Source organism: Cotesia glomerata, linkage group LG2 (genome assembly GCF_020080835.1).
Source record: "Cotesia glomerata isolate CgM1 linkage group LG2, MPM_Cglom_v2.3, whole genome shotgun sequence".
NCBI classification, from domain to species: Eukaryota; Metazoa; Arthropoda; class Insecta; order Hymenoptera; family Braconidae; genus Cotesia; species Cotesia glomerata.
This window is the reverse complement of record NC_058159.1, coordinates 8038452-8054199: the sequence shown is the minus strand read 5'-3', so window position 1 is coordinate 8054199 and position 15748 is coordinate 8038452. Positions and strand designations below refer to the sequence as shown.

At 29.3% G+C, this 15748-nt stretch overlaps 1 protein-coding gene across 1 annotated transcript in view; it reads right to left on the bottom strand.

Moving 5' to 3' along the window:
* Nucleotides 1–591: 591 nt before the first annotated feature.
* The window catches only part of LOC123259718, a 258178-nt gene continuing 243021 nt past the window's right edge, over nucleotides 592–15748 (bottom strand). Inside the window, exons 6-8 of the mRNA XM_044720378.1 lie at nucleotides 2870–3056; nucleotides 1442–1561; nucleotides 592–1373 (exon numbers count right to left, since the gene is read on the bottom strand). Of these exons, the coding sequence (XP_044576313.1) occupies nucleotides 1184–1373; nucleotides 1442–1561; nucleotides 2870–3056 (497 nt within the window). The 3' untranslated portion in view covers nucleotides 592–1183. The remainder of the gene's footprint in view (nucleotides 1374–1441; nucleotides 1562–2869; nucleotides 3057–15748) is intronic.

Genomic DNA, 15748 nt, shown 5'->3' with positions numbered 1-15748 from the left:
AATATTTGTGACGATTGATTACAAATTTGCTACGATTGTCAAGAATGTCCGACCTTACCCGAAGTTAACAGAACTGAATTAATTTTTAAATGCTACATTATTCGCATGATGAGAAAAAATCTGTACGGGGAAAGTGTTTAAGAATTTAATTCAAGCTTAAATAGAGTGGTAAAGAATTCAATTGTTCTTTTTTTATTTTTTAAGGAGATTCGAGCGTAACTTATGAGTCAAAATAATATTCAAATTTTTTGTTACTTTCAGTTTTCCAATATTCGTCAAAATTCATTATCTTAATTTAAAATAATTTGCACAATTTAATAATTGATTATTTTCACTTAATTAATAAAATAAAGTTATAAAATGACTTTCGAATTTATTACTTGCCGGTTTAAATAAACAGGTCTGGCAACAGCGCGTTTGATTATACCCATTACAGAGACGTGCATGAGTGTATGAGTTAAATATTTCTCTCTCTGTAACTATATTTCTATCCTTTTCTTTGTTCGAAGCTGTTGACGCGACGTTGCCAAATCTTTATTCGAATAAATAGCTGACGATAAACGAGTTAAAAACATAAAATTGAACTTTAAATATTTCAAAAATTATATCGATAATGTATTATTAAATTTTTTTTTTTTTATATTTTACAATAATCCAAGTTTCTTGTGCATAGTTTTTCATTCGTTAAAGTTGGAAGGTAAATATTGAAAAAAATAATTAAAATCTCGACTAAAGTTTGTCAGCTATAAGAACTCGTATATAAGGAGATAAAAATGTGGTTTTTGAAATTTAATATCTAAGTAACTAAACGATGAATCTTTTAAAAATTTTTGGATTAGATAAATGATGTATTTATTTATACGTATACTTAATTTCAAAGCTCTGTTGGAAATTATTTTTCACATTAGATTCGCTCGAACGTCCTTAAAGTACTAATGGTTTAAAAAAGTGTGAACAAACTATTTACGAGAGTGCTGACAGGTTATATTAACCGTAATCTTTCTCTCGAAAGAATATTTTCAATAATAAGCTCTTATTAAAAAACTTTAAGTCCGGTCTCGACTTATTTTCTTATGAAGTATCGACAAAGAATCCTTCGCAAATTAATAACTTAGACTCATTCAATACATCGCCTTGTCGGTGAAAAAAGTACAGCGCCTTAGAGGGCGCTTCGATAGAAGCGCTACAAAAGTTGGGCTATGACTGGATGTAAAAGACACATATGTTCAGCGCCTCGAATGGGAAGACGATTGACGCTGAAGTGACGAACCATTTCAGGTATGCTATCAAACGGCTTGCTGAACTGCCCCAGAATGTAACCATTTACATCTTCGTTCTTCTGGATTCGCATGTGCATGAAACCACGAGCGCTTCTGCAAAATGATAAATAAATTTAATCAAATAAAATATCACACGTCTTAATTAAACAATCTTGACTTACTTCAATGACAACGAATAGTCTTGCTTGGTAGACTCGCTGTTTCTAACGAGGTAACTTCCTTCTCTGAGAAGTCGAAGAACAGCTTCAGCTTCTACTCTCGTTATTGATCCATGATACCATCTAAAAATCAGGATAGATTATTAATTAACATCATACATTTACATTATAAATCCTAACGTGAAAAGTAAAAAAATAATAATTTATTAACATTACTACGTAAAAAGAAGTGTCCCCGTGTAAAAATCATCCGATATCATGATGAAGTTCATTATGAATATCATAATGAATCTCATATTTTGACACAAATATGAGATTCATATAAAAGCCATATCAATATTCATTTGAAACCCGTAATAAGTAAAATACTTATGTGAACGAATTTTTTTTAAGTAGATTCGTAAAATTTTCATTTTTTCTGTTAATTAGAGAAAAAGTATAATAATTGAGGAAAGTATTTTTATCATGCACTATACTGTTGAACTACTTTACTTTCTTTCTTGATTTTCTTAACTTAGAAAAATATTTAGAAAAACACTATCTTGGTTTAAAAAAAATTTTTGACTGGCAAAATTTTTTCGTCTTAAGATAATTATTTTTTATTTTGAAAACAATTAAAATCCTCCTAAAAATTTCTTTAATTTAATCAATTTGCATTATTTCCTGTATATAGTTATGACTCAATAATTTTATATCACGATTTAAAAAGGCTAACAATATCACTATGATATCATTATGATTTTATGCAGATATGACCATCACTTTATTATGAATTCATGTTAATATCATAATGATTTCATAATCAAATTACTAGAAATTTTCTTTCTCCAACAAAAAAAATTTGCGCCCATCAATATTTTACTTATTACGGGTATCAAATGTATATTAATATGGCTTTTATTTAAATCTCATATTTGTGTCAAAATATAAGATTCATTATGGTATTCATAATGAACCTCATCATGATATCAGACGATTTTTACACGGCATCTATTCACGCGTAAAAAAATCCTGATAAATCCACGCAGCGTGAATATAAGGGCCTTTACTTGTGAATAGACATCTCCTAATTAAATATAATTATTTACTTTAATGTTACTAAAATTAACTGACACTTGGCAATTTCTAAGATCTCTTAACAAATGAATTATTAAAGAGAGAAAAAACTAAGAAAAAAGATTATATTAATTTTTAAAATCTCTAAGTACGCATTTTATAATTTTTAATCAAATATCGATAATTTTTTTTATTTTTATTTAAGAAAAAAAAAAGAATTCGATCCGCAGAGTTTTTTTTTATTAATAACATAAACAAAATCGTTCTCGGAGTGAATTTCACTCCAGAGGGATGAAATAAATTAAAAATTATTGACTCCGCAAATTTCTTACTGTGCATTTATTTATGTGTAAATATAATTGATTAGTATGTTACCCTTGTCTTTCAAGCGGTAATTCAACGTCTACAAGGTCAGCGGATGCTCTGCTGGTAGTTAATTCAAGTGGGAGTCCAAGGCTCAATCCTCCGGGTTTTTTGACCAACTGAAGACCTCCATTTCCTCCTCCAGTGCCACCATTTGCGTCCAAGTTAAGCGTCATCTTTGGACGCGCCGCGCCGCCGCCTGAAATGAGTCATCCGGCAGTTAGACGTCGCGTCGAGCTTTTTCCTCAACCTCGACTTGTCGTATCGCGAAACTAACAACCCACGAATTTTACGAGCCATGATAATCGGGTCAAATGGCAATCGTTCCCTAGAGTGACTTTAAATTGTGTAAGATACAATCAAACATAACTGGATTTTGTTTATATTTTATTGCCAGCAATTCTACCCCTTCATAATTTTCAATGGATTTCTTTGATTCATTCCTAAATTTTATCGTAATACTTCAGTTGATATTTTATTAATTAATAAAATTTATTAAACTTGTTTTTCAATAAATTGAAAGATTTTCCTCGATCGGCAAAAAAACTACCTAAAAAAATTTTTAATTTACATTTGAAATTGTCCTAATTACAATTATTCAATGATCAAAAGTATAAACATCACTTTATACCTCAGAAAAGTTTAATTACGAGGAAACAATATTTAACTAAAAAAATTATGTTTCAATAAAAAACTGTCCGATTCAGAATATTGAAATTACACGAACCTATATGTTGATTTTTATTGTTCTTGATAAATAAAAAAATTAAAATTAATATAATTATTTGAGCTTACATTACAACTCACAGTTTATTTTTTTCTAAATAAATAATTTAAGGCTTGATAAATAGAATAACTTTTTTAAAATTTTCTTTTATTGCACTTCGAGGATTTAAACCTACGTACAAGAAAAAATACAGTGATATTATTCAGCAATTAATTGGTTACGTTAATTAACATTAATTGAAATCACATGTAGGGTCTTTAGATTGAGCTTTTAAATATGCATTATATTGAACCAGACTTGCTTCGGCAGTACGTATACTAAAATTGGATAAATAGAATAAATAAGATGTATCTATTTATCTCTTGAATGAAAAAAAGTTCATCAAAAATAAGCAATCAATAAATTGAGCTATTAAATTTATTGATATTTTTATTACATTTGAACCAGTTAAGTACACCGCATCACTTAGTTGATAAAATAAAAATAACTAACCATTCCGATACTGATTACTGACTTATTTTTCAGACCTACACTGATAAAAAAATTGATTTGACTCAAAAGCCAAACTCTTGAACCAAGAATTCCATTTTGAAGAAAATAATTTTCTTGAGTCAAGAGAATAAATTCTTGACTCAAGAAAATTTTCTTAGACCAAGATTAATTTCTTAGCTCAATAATTTATTCTCTTGACTCAAGAAAATCATTTTCTTCAAAATGGTATTTTTGCACTGTAAATCCAAGTGTTTTAAAAGTGACTACAAATGGGAATTTAACATAGGAAATTTAAAACACGTGAAAGTGTTTTAAAAGTGACTACAATGCTTTAAAATAGGAACAAAACACTTTATGTATGTTTTGTTAAAACACTTGGATTTACAGTATGGTTTAAGAGTTTGGCTCTTGAGTCAAGTCAATTTTTTTATCAGTGTAATAGACAAACAGTATAATTAACATAATAATAGAACTTTTCCATTATTACCTATCCTGAGTACTTCTATACACATATAAAAATAAAACCTGATCAAAAACTTGTTTTATTTACTTTTGACAATCTTAAAATCATTGACTGATTTTTTATAGCTAAACTATTCTGATATTGGATCTTTTACTTTGAAGAACTCTTATTTGACGGAGAATAAAGTACAAATCCACGATTTCTTTATTGTAATTGTATACTTTAAAGAAGTCTATCTTAAATCAAGAGAAAAAATTCTTTTGAGATACATCTATAAATCTCATTCAAAAATAATAATATTTTTGCATGAAGAATCCTCTGCCCTTCTATAAAAACTGTAATTTATTGAATCAAAAGATATGATTAAAAAAAAAAAAAAAATTTCAAGAAATGTTTTTCAGAGATCATACACACTTTTTTTTATTCAAAACTATTAACTTGAAAAACTCCTCTCAGTAGTTCTTCAAACACGCTTTAATAATATAAAAGCCGACAGGTGACTATAGAAACAACTACACCCTAACCGATCGGTATTTTTGTTTATACTGTGGCAATCTTTTAACAGTTAACTTTTGTGTCCTGATACGGGTACGAAGAAATTGCTCTGACGGCTGTAGCGTTGAGTTAACGATGTTCAAAGATAACATGATTGGAAATTTCGTTGGTAACGATATCAAAGAATGGGTAAGCAAACTCATTCATTATTTTTATTTCATATACTTATTTTATAGATACTCTTGAGATACGTCTGAACTTTTCGACTTTTCTTTTCTTTTATCTTTGCTGTTACAAGTAAGAGACGTGGGTATTTTTTTACTCCACTGTATTTCTAACTTCTATAACCGTATGGCATAAAATATTTAAGAAACTCAAGGCTTGTATCTACTTTGGAAGATTGGCGTTGTCTGTTTTATTTAATTTAATCCTTAGATTTTACTAGCCAATTCGTTTAAGTTACATTCACTTTTATCACTTTTTATTTTTATCTCTTCAAGCTACTTTATAAATTCATTTTACGCGAGCTTTTTGTTCAAAATAATAACAATTTATTAAGAAAATAATAATAAATAAGATAAAATTATGAGCTACGCCCTTCCACTTTGTCAATGATTAGATATAATCCGAACAAAAACAGTTTCACTGTAAAAAAGTCGCGCCAAGTCCACGTTCATAAGACTATTAGGAAAAAAAATTTTTTTTTTTCTTTACAAAAAGATACAAAATAAAAAAATTAAAAAATCTAAGTAACCGATATGATTGTTTATGATTTTCGGAAATTAAAAAAAATCTTATTGTAAATTTAAAAATTAAAAAAAAAATTTTAGAACGTATTTAGTGTGCGTGGTTGCAAAATATTTTACTTTTAATGAAATTCGTAAAATCTATTTACTAGGACTTTAAAAAAAATTGAAATACACAATGACGCACACCAAGTACGTTCTAAAAATTTTTTTTTAATTTTTAAATTTACAATAAAATTTTTTTTAATTTCCGAAAATCATAAACAATCATATCGGTTACTTAGATTTTTTAATTTTTTATTTTGTATCTTTTGTAAAGAAAAAAATTTTTTTCCTAATAGTCTTATGAACGTGGACTTGGCGCGACTTTTACAGTGAAACTGTTTTTGTTCGGATTTTAGTATTTTTGTAATTATAATGAAAATTTACAATTGATAACAACTTAAATCTCGTGTTGACTGCATTTTTACTGCAAACTATCCCCTTGAAGCTACAGTTTATGTAGATGTAATTCCAGTGCACCCTGGCGGCCATAGATGCAAGCTACGAATCACTTTTTTTTACTGTAGTTGCGTGTCTATAGGAAGGATTACTACACATATTCATTTTATCTAGTCTGTGGCGCTGATATTCCCCATCGAAAAAAAGTCAGGATCGAAATTTCTGGGCTTACTATAGTTTGTGCTGATAAAATTTAATAATTTTAAGTGAATTAAGTGTTATAATTGATTATAATTAATTAATATCAGTAAAATAAAGTATAAATTACTTTTATAATATATCATTTTGGAAAAAGGAGAACCATATAATTAAATAAAATTTTGCAACCTCGAAATACCGTTCTGCTTACAGTAAACACAGTCGGTAGTCTGGCGCTCCGTTTACAACGGGATTTTTGAACGGAACTTGGCGCCAGATTCTACCGAATCTGTGGATAAAATGGGGAAAATTAAATTAAAGCACCTTGAAAACACTATCATTAATTATGATTAACATGCAATGGTTTTAATAATTATAAAATTATACGCTCAATAAAAAATCATTTTTTCGTTTCAAATAATTATCTGTACAGTCTCATGAAATAAGAGTATTTTCTTTGCAAGCTCATTTCACTCGGTGCTTTTAATAACTGCAGTCAGCGGAGATACATTTCAATCAATGTCTTCTTGTTCTTTAAGCTGGGTCTTTGGGGAACTGGAAGGGAAAATACGCACAGTCGAAGCACTTCACATGAAAAAAAGATTCTGAATGCGAATGGATTTGCTCCTGTATTGTAGATTATATATCTACTTCAGTGTGAAATCAGCTACTCCAAACAATTACACTGTCTTTCAAAAGTCGTCAAATTTTAACTTATGTTAACGATACAATTGTGTCAGTAATGTTATTTCTATATTTTGATATTAAAAATTTTTTTTTTTAATTTATATTACTGTTCAATTCTTTGGCTATTTCTGCATTTTACGATTATTTTTGAATAACCATAGTGTTTGAAATAATAAAAAAGATTGATAAGTCTAAATGCGTACTTCTGAAGCGATCGTCATGTGTAAATTTATCAAAGTATAAAGTTTTAATATACAACGAATTTTTACTAATAACCTTAATACTATCTTCAATTTTTTCATAATTTTATATCAAACATTGATAGGATACAAAATTGTATATCTACTGTACGCTACAAAAATAAATTAAAAAACAATTTTGAAAAGTTAATTATAAATAAATTACAAGAAATTAATTTTATTTATAATACAATCTTAAAGCTTGTATGGATTATTCTGCGGATAGTATTTTTTTTTTTTTTTTTTTTTTATAGAATTGAACGCCCTCTTTCGCTTCGATGCGTTAATCATTAAAAAAGGAACCAATTAAAAGATTGTTAATCGGGAGTCAGCCAGCTACATAATTAAGTATAGCTCGGAGGACAGAAAATTTCTTCAACTGCTAGCCGGAAAAAATTAATTATAAATTTTTTAAATCAGCAAAACAACATTAAGCTACTATTTTCATTTCTCAACCTCCTAAGGCAGAAAAGGGGGTCAAAAAATTTGTCTTAAAAAATTGATTTTTAAAAAGTCATGGTGTGTAACCTTCCATAAAAACTTGGAAAATCTACTCCTTAAATCATTGAAACCGTTTTTTTTAAATTTTTTTTTAAGTGGTTGAACTTATCAAAACAAAAGTTTTGTTAAGCAATCTTTTTTTTCTTAATATTGTGCTTATTTCTATCATTTAGATGTATACTATGACTATCAGGTACAATTCAATGTGACAAAACGTTAGGACTGTGCTCTTTAGATGATAATAGAGCATATTTTCGCACTCGCGATTAAAATGCAAAAAAAAAAATTTCACAACTACACGCCTCATAATATCCTACTTGAGACATCCACTTTTTAACTTCCCGCTAAGAAAATTGAAAATTTTCAAAAATCGGGAAGTTATTGCTTTTACCCCGTTTTGCGAAAATCGAGTTTTCATCAGATCTCGACGTTTTAAGGTCACAGGAAGCTTCCCTGACTATTCCCGCGATGGTGTCCGTGCGGCTGTATGTATGTGTGTGTGTGTGTGTGTGTGTGTGTGTGTGTGTGTGTGTGTGTGTGTGTGTGTGTGTGTGTGTGTGTGTGTGTGTGTGTGTGTGTGTGTGTGTGTGTGTGTGTGTGTGTGTGTGTGTGTGTGTGTGTGTGTGTGTGTGTGTGTGTGTGTAAACCTCTTATAACTTTTGAACGGCTCGGCCGATCGGATCGAAATAGGTAGCGATCCAACGAGTATCCTTGCCATTAAATTTCGTGAAAATTTGAATCGACTCGTTTGGCTAGATTTTGAGAAATCTTAAAAATAAAATTTTCAAAAAATCGTTTTTTTGGAATAACTTCTAAACGGCTTCACCGATCAATTCTAAAAACTAATCAGCTCTTGAGCTTGAAAAACCACGTCGATTGCCACCAATCCCATCGAAATCGGTTGATTAGTTCGAGAGTTATCGAAAACGAAAAATTTCGAAAAAAGTGTTTTTTCACATAACTTCGAGATTTCTTTTCGGATCGTTTTTGACAAAATAAAATAATTATTAGAGCTCAAAAAATCACGTCGATCGCCACCAAGAACGTGGAAATTAGTTGATTGGTTCGTGAGTTATCGTTGTCGAAAAAATTCGGAAAAAGTGAATTTTTTTAATTTCTCTAAGATTTTCAGTTCGATCAGTTTGTGTTCAAAAGTATATCATAGATTCTAAAAAACTGTGTGGAATTCTGCGAACCGCATGAAAATCGATTCATTCATTTAGAAATAATTGCAGTTTGAAAATTTAAAAAATACTGTTTTATTGAACTTCTATCAGACTTTTGAGCTCGAAGAGCTCAAAAGCATACAAAAGCTATTTCTTTGAGCTCGGAGAGCTCAAGATAACACACAAATAGTATTTTTGAGCTCGAAGAGCTCAGAAACATCATAAGTACAATTTCAAGCGTTTAGGTATGGAATTGGCGGGAAGTTGCAGGGATGGCCTTTAGGGTCAACCGTTTTCCAGATTTTTTTTTGTTTTTTTACAATTTTTTCACGAAAAAAAAGTGTATAAATCTTGCGTGTATTTTTTCCGTGCATAAGTCAGTAATAAAATATATGAGCATTATGAGGCGTATACTTTTAGATTTTACAAAATTTTTTGTACTAAGCTTACATTAAAGAAGGATATTCTCGTAACAGAAATAAAAAATACTAGAATAGCATTTTATTCCCAACTGGAAACTGGATTATAATACATGAATAACTAACGAACTTTGGAGTAGCGGTATAAGGAATCTGCGAACGCGTACAACTTTTCGAATACTTATGTAACGACAAGTATCGACAGCATTCGCACATAATTTTTACACCCTTCAAGAGCCAAATCCATAGACAGCTGGCATCAGATTGAGAGGAAGTGGCAGATCACCCATAGGCAAGATGTATATCTTGTGTCTCTTACTCGATTGCTCCCCGTTCTCTCATTCTTATCACTTGCAAGCACAAGAGAGCTTGGGTGGGCAGAAACTGAGACGAACCCCGTGCTGGGCACCCTGTAAGATCTCTAGGGAAATTTCTAGTCACGGACTGCTATGCGCTGAGTATCTGCTTCTTGACAGTTGAGAAAATAAATACGGAAAGTCCAAACAAATCGGTTTTTAATTTTGTCGAAAAGAATCTCTGTATGGTGGAGACTATATAAGTCAAGAGTCTAAATTAAAATGTCAGAGAGACGAATTGTGGGAAAAAAATCAATGTCGAAAATTTATATTTTTAACATCTTATGTCTCGTATCTAGATTTTGATCATGTAAAACGTTTCCGTGAAAGAATTTTCTGATATAGTCTGATATGTCTACATATAGTTTTTTATGTCACAAATGTAAGCGTCGTCAATCTAACATTAGCAAAACCCATTTTTGACGGATATTATTATTGATTTCTCGGATTCGAAACAAGTAACAAAATTCTAAATGGAGCAACAAATTTAGCACCACAAATAAATTTTGTTGCTTAAATAATGATTCAATGCACGATGGACGAGTCTATGCTAGCTTGAAAACCCTCATAATGTACCCGTTGGAGTGTAATGAAAAACTGGCAATTTTTTTTTTTCAACTTTTCTGATGTTTATATCTTATTTTTTGTATCATATTTTATATTTATATTCTTTATTAACACTTAAAGATCACGGATCGAAATTTTCTATTTCATATTTAAATAACATGGGAAAAAATATTGCCAAGTTCAGCATTCTATAACTTGTCTTATAAGCAACTTGACGACACGAGTAAGACATATTTTTGTAGGAAATTAAACGCTCTGCAGAACGTTCTCGAGATTTTTTTTTAAATTTATTTTTTCATAAGTTAATAGAGGTTAAAGTGGAACATATTCTAAACTGTCATATTTTCTTTTATTTTAAGCGAAATTATTATTGCTAAGATAAAAATTTTTTTTTCTATTTTGAAAAATAACTAATTCTGACTGTATAACTAAAAATCGAGAAAGTGTGACATCCATATTTGAAATAATTATTGAGAATCGATCCACAAAAGTTCGAGCTATCTGTAGTTTATTAGAAAATTATTATTATTTATTTATTTATTAAGGCCATGGAGTCGAGACTCCTTGCGGCCCTCCAAGGTAAATATAAAAAATTTTTATACAATAGTGTAAAACAATATTAAACAAATTATAACGAATAATTATTAAATGACATTAGCCATTACGTTCCATCATACATCAATTCTAAAGACCATCAAAAAACATTCTTTTCACTCAGCAAGAACTCATAACAGGCTTGACGGAAAGCTTGAAAATGTTGAATGTACTCCATAATTCTAAATTTAATCATCGTTATTTATAATGCAAATGAATTTTTATAGTTAACTTCCCAATTACGAGTAAATGTCGCGAAAATTTTTCAACTACTTCTGAAGTCATAAATAAAAAATTCTTAGAAGCAAAGAAAATTATTTCCAATTCGAAAAAATTTGATAATATCGACTGACGATCATATACTGCCTAATCATGAGATATTAGTTACTGACCAGAGTTACGAAAGTCTCAATTCAAGATTTTATAAACCAAGGAAATAAATTCTTTAAGCAAGTCAACCGTTTTGGTTAAAAATAATTTCCGAAAAAATAATTCTTCTATCAGTGTAGAATTTACTTAACAGACTCAGTAGTTAATATTCAAACAATAACTAAATAATTAATTGCTGTACTAAACATTGATTACCCTCGCAGGTGCTACATTCACTTGGTAATGCTCTAAAATATTCTACCGCAGATGGTACCCGAAGATCTCACCCTTTAAACTGTCATCCCTGGTTTAGTTTTTGGCCTCATCATCCTCATCGACATACTAGCAAACACTAGTTGCCTGCTCTGAATGCCTGATGCAGACCTCGCTCCTCATAAAATATAAAGTGTCAAGGCAAAGAGGTCCTTGTCTACGACCTTTCTTCATCCTTTACTTGTCCGTCATCACAATTTACCCCAGTTGCCAGTCGCATCACTACTACTACACTACACTGCGCCCGAGAGAGTCTTCCCATTAGCCGAGATGAAATATTTTCTGGGGCTCCTACCAGACTTTTTTATACTCCTACCTAAATATTATAATTTTCGATAAAAATACACTCTCTGATTTTATAAACTTGACCGAGCAACCCGTCGACCTGTAGCTGTACTGACAAATAATTTTATACAAAATAACGGAATGACACTCTATTGTCTTCTGAAGATAAAAGCAAGCCAGGCTGTTAGTACTCAACCAACCTATCATGTATTTTTTTTTTTTTTTTTTTTTTTAAGAACTACAAACGACCCTTTTTTATGTTACGCAAAAAAAACTATTAGTTTGTAATGTCCAAATAAAACTGGAGATAATTAAATAATGTCAAAAATGGATTGAGTATTGTCTGTCTGGAGTCCCTTTATTTTAATTGTTAAGTTTCATTGTTTGATCTGGTGAAGTAGTCTGACAGTAGATAAAACTTTAAGGGTTCAAGTCTGGCAAGCTCGGTTGGATGTTTCTAAATTTGTTGGATTTTTTTTTCTAGCCATATTAATTCAAGTAGTATGTTAATAAATTATTGAATCAATAATAATTGTTAATGAATAAATAGTAACTACAATTAATAAATAAATAATAATAATTATTATTATTGTTAAATAACAATTTACCAATCTGTAGATAAATCTAAGTTTATTGTTACCTTGATAACTACAGCACAACTTGGATGCAAAGCGTTGAAAAATGTTTTATTGATCCGATATAGAATTTGGAATTTTTAATTAAAACTTTTAAGATTTAATGTAATTAGATTAAGTTGAAAATATTGTGATTGATTATTATAAATTATTGGTATTATATACAAAAACTTAAAAGTGATGGTGATGATGATGACAATTAACTGATGGGATAAATCAGAAGAAGAAATAAAAATAAAAATTATGAATAAATTTTCCCTTAAATTATATTATTTGTTGCTCAATGATAGATTCGTTTTCGATATCTATCCTAAGAAGGAATTCTAAGTTATAATTACACATCTAAATAAATTTGTAGCTATCCTGTATAGTACATTGTGTAAGAGTCACAAAAGCTGGAACTTTGAAATTCAATACCTCTGAAACTGTATAATTCAAAAAATTCAATTACGGCTCTTTTGACGTAGAATTACATAAAAAAAATTCTTAAAAGCACTTTCCGCAATTTCACCCCCTTAAAATCATACAAGCGGTCGCAGATAGTTAATAAATTAATAGTAATAGCTGTAATATTTATATAAAAATGTAAATTTTATAAATCCGACAAAGTTATTCTATTGTCCTCATAGAAGATAATGGGAATGTTTACTTTTACATTTACAAACTTTTATTATTAAAATTTTTAATTACATTTGTATTAATATGAGTACATTAACTACAGCTTTCGTTAATTAACGGCGCTACAGTTCATATTTATACCAACCTTATACTGCATAGTATTAACAGACGCCATTACTTACTCACGGCTCATTGACAACATGTGAAAAAACTTTTAATTAGTAAGTATAATTATGAATTCATAATCTTCCATTGTTCATTGCAGTGATAATAATATAACAATGTTATGTTATAATTTAAATTAATTATATACCTATAAGCAAGAGAATTTTAATTTTGCTAGTGGTGATTTTGCTGTACTGTATAACTATATTGTATATAATATTACATACGTTGAATTTAACAACGCAAAGTTTCACTCGGGATTTCATTTTGATTTACCTCGTCATTCTTTCACGGTGAATAATTAAAAATTCATGTGATACTAATTCTGATTACAAATTGCGTTAGTGTTCCATGTATTCAGTATGAGCATAACAAACGACTAAAAAACACAAGCAAGGATAAATATGTATATATAACTAGTACCCCGCCTGAATTTGCTCGGGGATGAAGATAAAAAATATATCAACTTTTGTTTGTAGAAAGATAAATCAGGACTTTATTTCGATAAATTGAAAAGAACAATTTTTTCATTAAAATGTTTGGAATGGCGTATGTAAAGTTTAGTAATTTAGAAAAATTAGAAAAAAATCATTTAGACGTCACTGAGGTGCTTTTCGGCATAACATTTTAATATTTTTCATAGCGCAAGCAAAATAATAACTTTTAAGGTAGTACCATAGATAACATAAGTGTCAAATAATCCATACGAAGCTTTATTTGATTTACGTTGTATATTTTTCTACGTAAAGTCACAATAGAGAAAGAGAGACAAAGAACTTTTGAAAGTTTTTTTATTAATTACTACACGGAGAAAAAAATTTTGCTATAGGAACTCTATAGTAGTTAGTTAGTTGTAAAAAGTTCCAGTAGGTTAACGTTTTCTTATGGTAACAATACCGTTTGGCTCCTGCAACTCTACATCGTTGAGCTCTGAGAGCTAAACGTTATTTACCTCTCACAACTCTGCAGGATCGTTCTAAGACCATAACAAATTTTTGGCAGTCTGATTAATAATTTTTTTTACGATTTAGCATTGATAATTTAATAAATAAATGTGGCAGAATGAATTTATATTGCCAACAATAATTGTATATGACAAATAAGAATAGTATTATAATAGAAATAAAACAATAATAGAACTGATATTACAAATAAAAATTATTTGTAAAATAAAAATATGGTCGTCACAAAATTATCTTATTTTCTTAATTATATCAATAAATATTGGACATAAAATCACTACCGTATATGTACAAGAAAAGATAGATAAATGAAAACAAATTTTATTTTGTGTTAAATAGGGGTCTTTTATATGTATTCCGATAACTTATTACTTAATATCACAATATATTCAACTAATAAATTAAATTAACAATCACTGCAAATGAACCTTGAAAAACCATAAATACAAAACTGTTCTAACGAAATTCAATTTGACAAAAAAAAAACCTATTTCCTTAAATAAATAAACTGAAAACTTAATTGTCCTCATATATTTTTAATAATATGGATGAGTAACAAAATAATTCTGTTTGTCATTTTAGAAGGTTATAAAATATGTCAGCGCACTCCACTACTGCGCAACGTAGAGCGCTCCCAACTATACCGTTTGGCTCTGAGAACAATCCCGTAGAGCTCTGAGAGCTCAACAACATTAAGTTATCAGAACTAAATAACATTATATTACTGTAACTCTACAACGAATAGTAAACTGTGTATAATTGTGGTAACTCTACAGTTAGGTTACCAGAACGAAATTTTTTTTTCCGTGTACTACCACATGCTTAAATTTTTAGAGTTACTTTTTAATCACGCAAAGTGTTCAATATTTAATTTTTTTTCATCACCTGAATTTTGATTAAAATCTAAACTTCGCTGTTTGTAAAATAAAATAAAAACTGTCATTTTTCATAAGACAATCTTTTATCCTAAAACTTTAGAAGTTCAATATTTTTTTACTGATTCTTTTAAGCTCTTCAAACATTTAGTGAGCTTATTATCTAACTAAAATTTACTAATATGTAAAATTTCATCAAATTGTGAACGGTAAATCTCTAACCGAGGGTACTACCTTGAGGATCTCTAATTTTTTGGAAAATAAACTGAAGCCCATTTTACTCGTTGATAATATAACTTTCTATTAAGAAAAAATCAATAATTTACATTTTCCTAATTATTAGAGACATGAACGAGTATTGATCAATTTTTAATTTTTAATTATTAAACTAACACGAAACAGTCAATTAACTTATTACTTTTGAATTATACATTAGCATGAACGCCTATCAAACCTGATTATAAGTTTAATAGCCCTCGAGATAAGTACGTAATTACCTTGTTTTGGGTTTAAATTATCGTCTATTGCTTCCAACAAAACCGCTTTTGGAAGCGTTCCCAAACGATAATGGCGGGTACAAAAGCTAGACGTCAAGTAATCGCATGTGAATTATATTAT